This window comes from Pipra filicauda, unplaced genomic scaffold (genome assembly GCF_003945595.2).
Source record: "Pipra filicauda isolate LSUMZ 115617 unplaced genomic scaffold, ASM394559v2 scaffold278_size1010298_pilon, whole genome shotgun sequence".
Classification (NCBI taxonomy): domain Eukaryota; kingdom Metazoa; phylum Chordata; class Aves; order Passeriformes; family Pipridae; genus Pipra; species Pipra filicauda.
In genome coordinates, this window is record NW_024104396.1 from 909,343 (window position 1) to 920,097 (window position 10,755).

Below are 10,755 nucleotides of genomic sequence, written 5' to 3' on the forward strand. Positions count from 1 at the left end.
TCCAGGGACAATGGTGGGGCAGGAAGCAGTGAGACCACCAGGAGAAGTGGAGGAGGAGGAGGCACCTAAACCCAGCATTGTCCTGGCCATACTGGGTGCTCAGCCTGTGACAAAGCTCATGTTGACACAAGGCAGGCAGGGTTGCACCACATCTCTCCTGACCCCTGATTTAGGCGAAATCTCTTCTTTAAACACTGGTGTTTGTTGCCCATTGACTGACAATGCAAAACATTGGGTCCAGCTGGAGCTCATGACACAGGCAGGACAGGTAGTGCTTGGGACATGTGTGAGCAGGGGCTGTTGCAGTGAGAGCTCAACCTGTCACAGGGAACAGCACTGCCCTCCTGCCCAGAGTTACTTACCAGAGCTGCTCCAGAAGGGAAACTACTGCCTAAGAAAAGGTGATCCATCCTTTGCCTCGCTCAGCAGAGTTTGGAATAAGTCTTTTTGAGACTGCAGTTCTGGCCAGCTTAAAAGAGCAAAAAAAGTATTAGCAAAAAGTTTCCCAGAAAAAAGCCACAACGCTGACCTTTTTTGGATATTAAAGGAGGTTAATATTTGCATATTAAGCTACTCCCCTCAGATCAGGGTCCATTTGCAGTCACGAGAGGAACAAACATCAAGCAGCTGGAAGAGCAGCTGCAGCCACAGCCCCACCACCAATGCTCACAGGGTGACCTCCAGTGGGACAAGGTAGACATGACAAATTTCCAAGTTGCGAGAAGAGAAACTTTATTTTGAACCCAACTTCGTGCATTATGAAGGAGCACTAAGGGGAAAGAACAGTATCCTTTGGAGCTTCCTATGACTACCACCCCAGGGCAGTGGTACAGCCACAGGATTTCAGGCTGGTTATGGCACAAGTAGAGTGCTGTCACTCTGGCAGAGAGAAGAGCAACCACCGGCTCTGAAGAGCCAAAGTGGGATGGGAAGGGAGCTCTGTGCACACAATGGCAGATGGACCTGTACCCTCACAGTCGTACATTCAACCCCCCAACAGGCTCAGCAGACAGACTCTGAAGCACACAAGCAGCCAACTCAGCCCTGTGTCCCACTGTCTGTCCACTCACAGCCCTGGGGATGCTAGGGAATTAATTCCATGTCAGGTCCCATCTGCCCTTTGTACCTGCCACACAGGCAAGTATGTGTCTGTCCCACAGCCTGGGCTGCTGCACCCTCTGGCAGCCAAAATCTGGCCGGGTGAGCAGCCCCTCTGCCGGGGCTCACACAGAGGTGACTCCCGTCTTCCCCGACCCACTATGAAGCATGGCCTGGCAGCCTTTGGCAAGGGAACTCTTCAAAACACAGTTTTAGAGAGCCACAATCACAGGCAGTTACGGGAGTCCTGCCCTCCCCTGACGTGTCAGCAGCAGCTCCGCAGCCCCAGCACGCGGCTGGTTCCTGCAGCCACCCCGGACCACGCGGCGCCGGTGCCTCGGGCTCCCGCTCAGGGCTCCCCTGGCGCTGCCCCTGCGGAGCGCGGGTGCTTCCCTGTGCTCCCAACGCCCCGGCCCCCACCCTGCTTTCTCTTCATCTGGCCCTGGGACTCTGCTTTGAGTGTCTCAGTCCAGAAGGCATCAAAGGATCCTGGAGCCTGGTATCCCGGCTCCTGAGGGTCCAGGGGGTCTTTGCTGAGCAGGACACATATCGCAGGAATGTTCCTCTTCACTGTCAAGGCATCGAGGCCTGCCTCAGGCACGATAGGTTCCCACATCTCCTCGATTTGCCTGAAGAGCACCTTGGTGATCTGGTGCAGCTCCTTGAGCCGTCGTTTCATAATTTCCACACAGGTGATGGTCTTGCTGACAGCCTTGCCTGAGCCAGTGAAGAGAATCTGCCTCACAGACTCCTGCTCCATCTTGCTCATGGCATAGCCCATCAGATTCCTGATCTTGCTCCCATCCTTCACCTTCATCTCAATGATATCAGCAGGCAGGTCAGTGAAAGGAAGAGGACAAGGTTTCTCCACGATTTTGGTCTTCTTATAGTTCTCCATTCTGCAGTGCTGAAAGGGAAAACAGACCCGTGAACACAAACTCCCACTGTAACTGCTGCACAAAGAAATTATCACCAAAATTAGCTATGACCTCTCCTTTGAAGGGCACTCTCAGCTGTCAGAGATGGGGATCCTGGAGAACCGTATCCAAAAGATATATCCTTATAAGGATGTACCTCCAACATGAACACACATAGGGCAGCCTGAGCCCCAGCAGGCAGGTGGTGAAAGGAACAGGCTGTTGGCCCGAACAGAACAAGTAACAAACACAGGCTGCATCTCAGACAGAACAAAGGAGTGAGCTGCGGTTCCTGGGAACAAAAGCCAGGGGGATGCTTCCACAGCTGCACCCCGTGGGCACAGCCCAACTGCAGCACCTCGTGTGTTTCAAAGACACGGGTCGTGGGGCTCTGGCAGTGCAGGTGAAGGTAAAACAGTGCGTGTCCCAGGAGAGAGAGCAAGCCAGGGGCTGCAGGAACAAACAGAAGTTTCCTCGAACGAAACTGAAAGATAGACCCTCTCTGCCAAGGCGGGTCCCATCCTTACCCAGGTCTCCCTGCCCTGTGCAGGGCACTCCGCCCCCCCCCCCCCCCCGCCTCGAGGCATTCAAGCACGCAGCACTTTGTTACCGGTGGGCTCCTGAGCCCCGTTCCACCCACACCTGCAGGGACACGGCAGCCCAAGGCCCGCGCTCCGGACCACGGGAGCACACGAGGCCCTCACCCCCGGCACGGCCGCATGGGGGCCCGAGAGGCCGGGATGCCGCGCTGGGATGCGGGGATGTCCCTGTGGGATGCGGGGATGAACCCCGTGGGACGAGGGATGTCCGTGCGGGATGGAGGATGTCCCTGTGGGACAGGAGATGTCGCTGACCCCGCTCACCTGCGGCCACCTCAGCACGCCCCTCGCCTCAAGATGGCGGCCGGCGGTGCGCGCGCGCAGGCGCGGGGCGTGTGGGCGGGGCTCATGGTAAAGATCACGTGAGTAGTGGGCGGGGGCGGCGTGAGGCCCCGCCCACAGCCCGGGATGTGGAGCGGCTCCTGGAGCACCTCTGGCTTTCCTGGGACAGCTCCAGCTTTTTTCCTGGGCAGCTCCGGCTCTCCCGGGCACGAGGCGGTGTCCCCGTGTGCGCCCATGCAGTCCCGCCGTGGTGTGCCCACGGGTGAGCTTGCTGACCAGGGAGAGTACAGGGGCAGGAAGGCTCCTCCTGACTTCCCCGCGGGGATCCTGCCCCATTCCTGCAGGACTCCCAGGTCACACGCAGCTGGGCAGTGTCTCTCTAAGCTGAAGGGAACTCGGAGACTCCGAGTTGTGGCCAGACCAGTCAAGGCACAGCTCGTGCCCCTCACTGAAACAGGTTCTGGCTTGCAGCAGCCACTTGGGAAAGCAGGGGCAGGGTAAAGGCAAAAGCTGCTGCCTCCTCTCAGCACAGGGATGGGAGAATGGCTTGGGGGAGAAGCTCCACGAGGCCAGAGGGCCATGGGCACAAGCAGCTCCCAGGAAGAGCTCCTGTTTTTGTGCCACAGTTTATGGAAGGCTTGGCCCAAAGCTGCCTCCTGCAGCCACCTCCTGCAGACTGCGAGGAGATCACTGCCTGGGAAAGCCCCCCAGTCTGTGCCAGGAGCAGTCCTTACACTCACGGAGAGAGACACAACCCAGTCAGCGTTCCAGGACTTTACTACGGACCACAGTAAGAGGGGCAAGGGATTTTTAAATATGTTACAAACCAAGACACATTTCAGGGGAGTGCAAGATTTGCAACAGTGGCAGATTAAGGAGCAGTGCGGCTTCAATTCTGGGCTGACACAGCTCAGAGCACAGCCAGGTGTCCCTGGGAGCCCGTGGTGCCACTCCAGCATGCTCAGGCCAAGCGGGAAGGTGCCGGGGCCAGTGGGATGCAGGCTGTGCTATGGGGCCCCGGGCTCTCCATGTTCCCGGCTCTGCTGTCACTCAGCCACAGGTTTTGCTTGCTTGGCCGCTTCCAGCCGTGTCAGTATTTCATTCCACTGCAGTAACTGCTTGGAGAGAAGCAGGGTCTAGACATTACTCTTAAGGAAAGAAATGTAGAAATCACAAGGAAGAAGCTAAGGGCATAGCACCCTGACAGAACCATTACAATCCCGAATCCCTGGGAGAGGCCCAGGGCTGCTGAAAGCCTATATGGATCCACACCATCCAGGTGTTGTAGGCACAGCACCAAACACAGGAGTCCAGGAGGCACTTCTAAACACCCTGTACCACTGCAATACAAGGGTTGTCTACAGCAAAGAGCAGAGCTTCTCTACCCACTTGTGGTTTTGGGATGTGCCTCGGCAGTGGGATCCTATGGAGCCAGGATTAGGGGCTGACTGGCTCAGGCAGGTCACAAGGACAGAGGTGCCCCCACATCAGGAAGGGCACTGGTCGTTAAACCCAGGGCTGGGAACCCAACAGTACCTGACAGGGGAGGGAGCTCTGGGACAGGGTCAGCTCAGCTGTGCCAGGCCTGAGGCTCAAAGGATACCATTTTGTTGTAGCTCTCCAGGAGTGTCTTGACACTGTCAGTGAGATCATGACGCTTCTCCTGCAAAGAGGGGGGGCCACAGTGAGAAACACATAAGCTGAAGGACATCTGTCCTTCCCAGATCCTGAAAGCATGGGGGAGAAACTCATCCAAGGCCAGTACTGAGATTAGAGCTCAGACACCAGCTGTGGCTGCTCACTTCAGCTGGAAAGGTTTCCACAGTCAAGAGGAAGGTCACAAACACCCCTGCTGATAAAGCACCAAAGGCCCTGGGCTTGCACCACTGTTGCCTCGCCTCAGGATCCAGGCTTTGCCTGCCCCAGAGTGGAAACTCACAGCAATATGCTGAAAGGGGCCATTAGGCACTGCCCAGGCTACTCACTGCCAGCTCCAGGAGTGCTCACACAGGGAAGGAAAGGGTGAAGTAACAGGGTGACAGTAACAACAGCCTTCCAGAGACTAGGACACTGGAAGAGTGCAATGCTTTACCTCAGTATCCTAGTGAAAGGGAGGAATGACAGATGGTTAAACCTACTATGTGTCACTCAAAGCTCTGTTTTGAGCAGGGTTTTGGTAGGCAAATTTCCAGCGGTTTTCCAACTCGGACTCCATTGCCAGAAATCCTGGCTCCTTTCCCCCCTTGGAGTACTTGAAATTCTTTAAGATTGCAGTATGCATATTCTGGGATTGAAAAAACCTGCTACAATTGGCCAATTCAAGCAATTGCAAATACAGGGGTGTCAGTCAAGACTCTGGCAAGACGTTCCTCCTCCCTTCTAGTCACGACTGATAGGAATATTTACAGTACCTGCTGCTGTATGTGGATCTGTGAGAGTCGCTGCAGTTTGGCTGCATGGTCAGGAACCGCTGAAAGCAGAGGAGAAATCAGTTTTGTTTTTTGCTTTGACAGCACACAGGAAGAGTTCCCAAAACAAAGAGCACTCCTCCTCCACAAGCACAGCACAGCAGAGCTCACTGAATGCCAGTGCCACACACCACAGACATAGCTTTTATAGCATTAAAAAAACCTACCAACTACCTTGTACATTAAACACCAAGTTTATCTGCTCACTGCTCCTGGATGGCACGAGCTCAGGGGTGCCCACAGCGAGGGCTACTCAAGAACTACACCAGAGTAAAGCACTTGGACAAACATTATGGAAAGCACTTGAAAAGGCACCTGTAGCTCTGCCAGGTTAGAGCAACACGAGGGAGGAGCACACACACCACCAAGTTTATACTTAGCCCACTCTCACATGACCATGTGCTGTCCTCTACTCCAGTCTCAGGCTCAAATAAAAAAACACCCCAGAAAACAGGACAGGCCACAGCTTGGAGGGTGGCATTTTCAGCTCAAACTTGCAGAAGAACATGCATACCTTGGATACTGGCACTGTCCAAAACGGGCTGGAGGTTCTTCACCTGCTCCAGAAGGGCTGCACGTTCAGGAATAGCCTGTTCCTCTGGGTGGGGGGGGACAAGACACAAAATCAGTGAACACGAGGTGCTGCTCTGGCTTTTCACAAATAGCTGTAACTTTTCCAGCTGATCTATCTTAACAGAAAGGGGCTTGTTCAAGATTTTATTTAAGACATCTTTGCTGCTCATCCCTGGGTCTTGATTCACTCCAATTTCGGGCAGGAGAATCTCCACTGAATTGTAGTGATAGGACCAGGGGTGAAGGATCAAATCGAAAGAGGGGAATGTTACATTAGGTATTACGAAGAAATTCTTTACTGTGAGGGTGGTGAGACACTGGAACAGGTTGCCCAGAAAAGCTGTGGATGCCCCATTCCTGGTAGTGTTCAAGGCCAGGCTGGACAAGGCCTTGAGCAACCTGGTCTAGTGGGGAGGTGTCCCTGCCCATGGCAGGGGGTTGGTACAAGATGAACTTTAACATCCCTTCCAAACCCTTAACATTCTATGATTGCACAATTCTATGAAGTCCCATTCACAGACAATACTATTACAGGCTGAATCAAATTCCTTGGGACAGAAGAGCACAAGGCTTGGTGGTGTTTAAAACACATCTAAACACCTTCTGTTTTTGTCACTGCCTAAAGAGTACTGGAAGTGGGGCGAGGAAAACCATTCTAGCTCCAGTTTTCCTGATCAGCCTTTGATTCATTCGGGGTCAAACTGAACAATCAGTACTAAAGAGATCAGAGCTGATAAAACTGCAGTGCTGATGTGCACAAGGGAGCGCTGAGGGTGGAGAACATCCTTGTACAAAGCACGTCTCTGATGCTTCCAGAAAGCGTGGGCCACAACTTTACAACTGAAGGAAAGAAATCCACCCTGACCCATCTCAGGTAAAGGACACTTTTTGCAGTGCTACAAAACCCCCTTGTTTCCCCTCCTTTCATGCCATACCTGCCAAGATGAACTGCAACTTCATGGCATCTGGAACAGCCATCCTGTCAATGTACTGAGGGTCAAGGTACTTGATTACATCTTCAACTGGAGTGTTTGGAGACAAGAAGTAGGGGAGATGTTATTGCATACACAAGTGCAACTTTCCCCTGTGCCACCTGTCAGATTGCTTTGCAAACACTGCTTAGGGGCTTTTTTTTTCTTTTCCAATTAATTAATTGCTACTTGGAAATATGTGACTTTAGAGCACTGTGAGCAAGAACTGACAAATGGCTCAAGCCCAGAAACCCCTTTGTTAGGGACACCTGCAACACTTGCTTTTTGTTTGGATAATGATACCAAAGGTGAACGAAATCTGCTTCCTTCCACCCTCAGAACAAAACCAGCCCACAACCCTCCATCCTGGTCCTTAAAATCATCAACAAATACACGCTTTACACTTTTACACTGGACAGCCTTGGACCACAAAGACTCTCCTGCTCCTTCTGTGACACCAGACACCAAAACCTGGTCAAGAGGTAGCTCTGCAGGACAAGGCACCCTCTCAGTCTGGAGGCAGCTCCCCAGGTCTGTCCACCAGTGTCTGCGTGTGATCCTGATCGCTCCCACCACACACACGGGGGAATGCTGCTCCAGCGACAAAACCGACAAAACCAAGCACGCAGGAATTAATTTCTGGAGCTCCGAGAGCCCTCAGGGGCTGCATTCCAGGCGGAGCAAATCCCGGCACTGACACAGGCCGACGGACATCGAGCAAATGACAGGTCGCGGCGGCCCTTTTCCCAACCCCGACAGCTGAGCCGGAGAACCACCGGCAGAGAGACCTCCCGCAGTAACTTATTTCTCTGCCAAATACGCAAAATAAGGGCCCAAACATCAACGGGGATCAAACGCGGGGGGGGGGGGGAGGAGGCAGAAGCATTTTTTTGTTTGGAGCAGCGAAACGTCACACGGGGGTTTTCGAGCTCCCCCTCCCCCGCCTACTCCTCCCGGCTCTCCCTCCCCGGGACCCCGCTCACGTTTCTTGAACAGGATCTTGATCCTCTCCCTCTTGCCGGCGATGTTGCTCAGCGCCACCTGCACCTTCACCAGCTCGTCCGCCACCTGCAGAGGCACAGAAAGAACGAACGGGCCTGTCAAGCCCCGCCGGGCCGCGGCACCCCAAGGCTCCGCCGGGCCGCGCCGGGCCGGGCCGCCCCCGCCGGTGTCCGCAGCTCCTCCTCGGCACCTTTCTCGGCCCGCAGCCCCCACCGCCGAGTCCGACGCGCCGCTCCAGCTCCTCCAGCCGCCACTGCAGCCGCTGAAGCTCCGCCGCGCCCGCCGCCATCTTCGCGCCGGGCGGAAGCGGCCGCACCTCCCTTCCGGCCGTTGCCATGGCGGCGCGTTGCCAAGGACCGCGGTTGCCATGGAGACGGGAGGCGCGGGATGCGGGCGGGGGCGCGGAGCCCCTCTCGGAGGATGCGGGGCGGTCGATGGCGATTTGCACTGCAGAGGGGAGGCGTGCGGCCCTCCCGCCGCCCCGGCGGGCAGTCGGTCGATGGCGGCTTCATTTGTGGTGCCGTCCTCCAGGAAAGAGGCACTGGGATGTATTAAAAAGAATTGATGTAGCGATCCGTGTGGATGCAGGAGCCTTTGAAATCCGGGAGGCTGCCTCGGGCTTTCCCCCAGGCCCCAGCCTCCCCGCGTTCACCTTTCTCCTATCGACTGCTGCAGGTGATGCTCGGGAGGAAGAGAAGCACTAAGGAGTGCTACAGCTAACCCCAGCCCCACTGCTGCCTTCAGCTGGCACACTCTGCCACATGGATCTCTCAGAGGCATGAGATGAATTCATGCTAGCAGCAGCCACTACAACGAAAAGTCCAGGAAGTTTCCAAACTGCAGAGGGAAATGTATCATGGATACATGTACATATGGAGAAGTGTGGCCAGCAGGTCAAGGGAGGTGATGCTGCCCCTCTACTCGGCCTTAGTGAAGATACATCTGGAGTACAACTGTGTACAACTCTGGGCTCTTCAGAACAAGAAGGATAAGGAGATACTGGAGAGGGTCCAGTGGAGGCCACAAAGATGGGGATGGGTCTGGAGCATCTCTCTTATGAGCAGAGACTGTGGGAGCTGGGCCTGTTTAGTCTGGAGAAGACTGAGAGGGGATCTCATCAATGCATATAAATATCTTAGGCAGGTGCCAGGAGGATGGTGCCAGACCCTTTTCAGTGGTTCCCAGCGACAGGATGAGGAGCAATGGCTGTAAACTAAACCACAAGAAATTCCACTTCAACATGAGGAAGAACTTCTTCATGTTGAGGGTGACAGAGCACTAGAACAGGCTGCCCAGGGTGGTTGTGGAGTCTCCCTTTCTGGAGACATTCCAATCCCACACATTCCTGTGTCACCTGCTCCAGGTGACTTTGCCTTGGCAGGGAGGTTGGACTGGATGATCTCCAGAAGTCCCTTCCAACCCTAATGATGCTGTGAGTTTCCAAAGCGCCTTTTGATAACATCCCCTGCACCCCAGGGCTCACACAGCCACTGCCCTGTCATGCCCAGAATGAACATGGGGCTGGGTGTTGCACCACCACGCCCTAGGCACCAGGGGACATCAAGTCAAGGTTCCAGGCCACTCTTTTAGCTCCAAACCATATGGCAATAGAGAGTACTTTGTTAATATGGCTAGTAATGTGGGTTGAGTGGCTTTGGGGACCCTCCCACTCCCCTTTGCTGAAAGCTAAACCCACTGTGCCCTGAAAAATCTTTGTCCTTCTAGATGTTTTCCTGCTGAGAGTTGTACAGGCCTGCCAGGCTGCAGGAGGGACCTGTGGGGTGGCCCAGTGCCCCAGCATCCCCTCTGCCCCCCAAATAACCCTGCAGGAGCTGTGCAGAGCATTCTGGCAGCAGGAGGAAGCTGAGGCTTCATGTGCTCTGCCTTTTTTCCCAAGGATCGATAGCTGAGATCTTCAGAGAGGAAGAGCTGAGCTTTGTTCCACAAAGGCGACAAATAGAAATGGCTTCATTAGCAGAAGTACCCGGGGGCTGCAGGGGGCCTGGGGGCTGTGCACACAATGCTGCTCTGTGCTTAGATGGTACCACCTCTATCATGGCTTGGGCCCAGCATGATGGTCAATGCCTCAAAAACACAAATGCTTGTATTGGAGGGTCACAGATCACCTACGTCCCCGAGGTAAGAAACCTGGGCAGTCCTAGGACTCAAGCACTGAGGGGCTTTGGGACTGTCCTCATGCACCCTTTAGAGTCCCATCCAGTTTGCAAGCCTTGGAATGGAGCTGAAGCTGCAGCGCTGGCTGCCCACAGCCCAGCACAGAGCACAGGGAGTCTGCCCCCTGCCCCTTTGGGCTGAGAGGAAGCCTGTCCCCATCCCTGGAGCCTGCAGTGGCACACGAACACCCCCAGCAGCTGCCCCCAGAGTGGTACTGAAGCTGGATCCAGCGTGCCTCCTGCAAGGCTGGATTGTCCCCTCATCCTCCGTCTCCTCCCTCCTGCTCAATTACAGTCCCTGCAGGACATGGGGAAGTGGGCATCAATCACGGCTGGTTACTCAGGTGACAGCAGCTGTGTCCCCAAGCCCCCCAGGGAGCATGGAAACACACATCACCCCTCGAGCCTGGTAATGAGTGGGGATGTGGGCCCGTGTGTGCCCTCCTGGCTCCCTGGGGCTCTGGTGCTCGATGAGCTGTGGTCAGCACTTCACAGCAGTGACAAGGGACACAAGACCCCAATTAAGGCTCCATCAATCCCACTCTGGCTCCGCTTGGCACGCTCACAAACACGTACACCCCCCACACACGTTCACAGACTTGCCCCCAACCCGGGACATAGATATTAGAGCCGGACCCGGCAGACCGAGGGTCCTCTGCAGGGGTACTGTG

The 10,755-nt window shown here is 55.1% G+C and overlaps 2 protein-coding genes across 4 annotated transcripts; both read right to left on the reverse strand.

Annotated features, from left to right (window-relative positions):
- Positions 1-707: 707 nt before the first annotated feature.
- RPP25L (ribonuclease P/MRP subunit p25 like) lies at positions 708-4,448 on the reverse strand. 3 transcript variants are annotated; one of them, XM_039382647.1, is made up of 2 exons: positions 4,433-4,448; positions 708-2,005 (listed from the first exon to the last, which is right to left on the reverse strand). In XM_039382647.1, the coding sequence occupies exon 2, from the start codon at positions 1,994-1,996 to the stop codon at positions 1,448-1,450; it is 549 nt and encodes a 182-aa protein (XP_039238581.1). In that variant the 5' UTR covers positions 1,997-2,005; positions 4,433-4,448; the 3' UTR covers positions 708-1,447. The 3 variants fall into 3 exon arrangements, with proteins under 3 accessions (XP_039238581.1, XP_027578075.1, XP_039238582.1); XM_027722274.2 differs by lacking the exon at positions 4,433-4,448 and adding an exon at positions 2,879-2,934; XM_039382648.1 differs by lacking the exon at positions 4,433-4,448 and adding an exon at positions 2,656-2,673.
- Positions 3,656-8,224, reverse strand: DCTN3 (dynactin subunit 3). Its single transcript, XM_027722254.2, has 7 exons — positions 8,101-8,224; positions 7,892-7,976; positions 6,873-6,959; positions 5,879-5,962; positions 5,308-5,366; positions 4,500-4,559; positions 3,656-4,032 (listed from the first exon to the last, which is right to left on the reverse strand). The coding sequence occupies exons 1-7, from the start codon at positions 8,197-8,199 to the stop codon at positions 3,943-3,945; spliced, it is 564 nt and encodes a 187-aa protein (XP_027578055.1). The 5' UTR covers positions 8,200-8,224; the 3' UTR covers positions 3,656-3,942.
- Between the last annotated feature and the right edge of the window lie 2,531 nt (positions 8,225-10,755).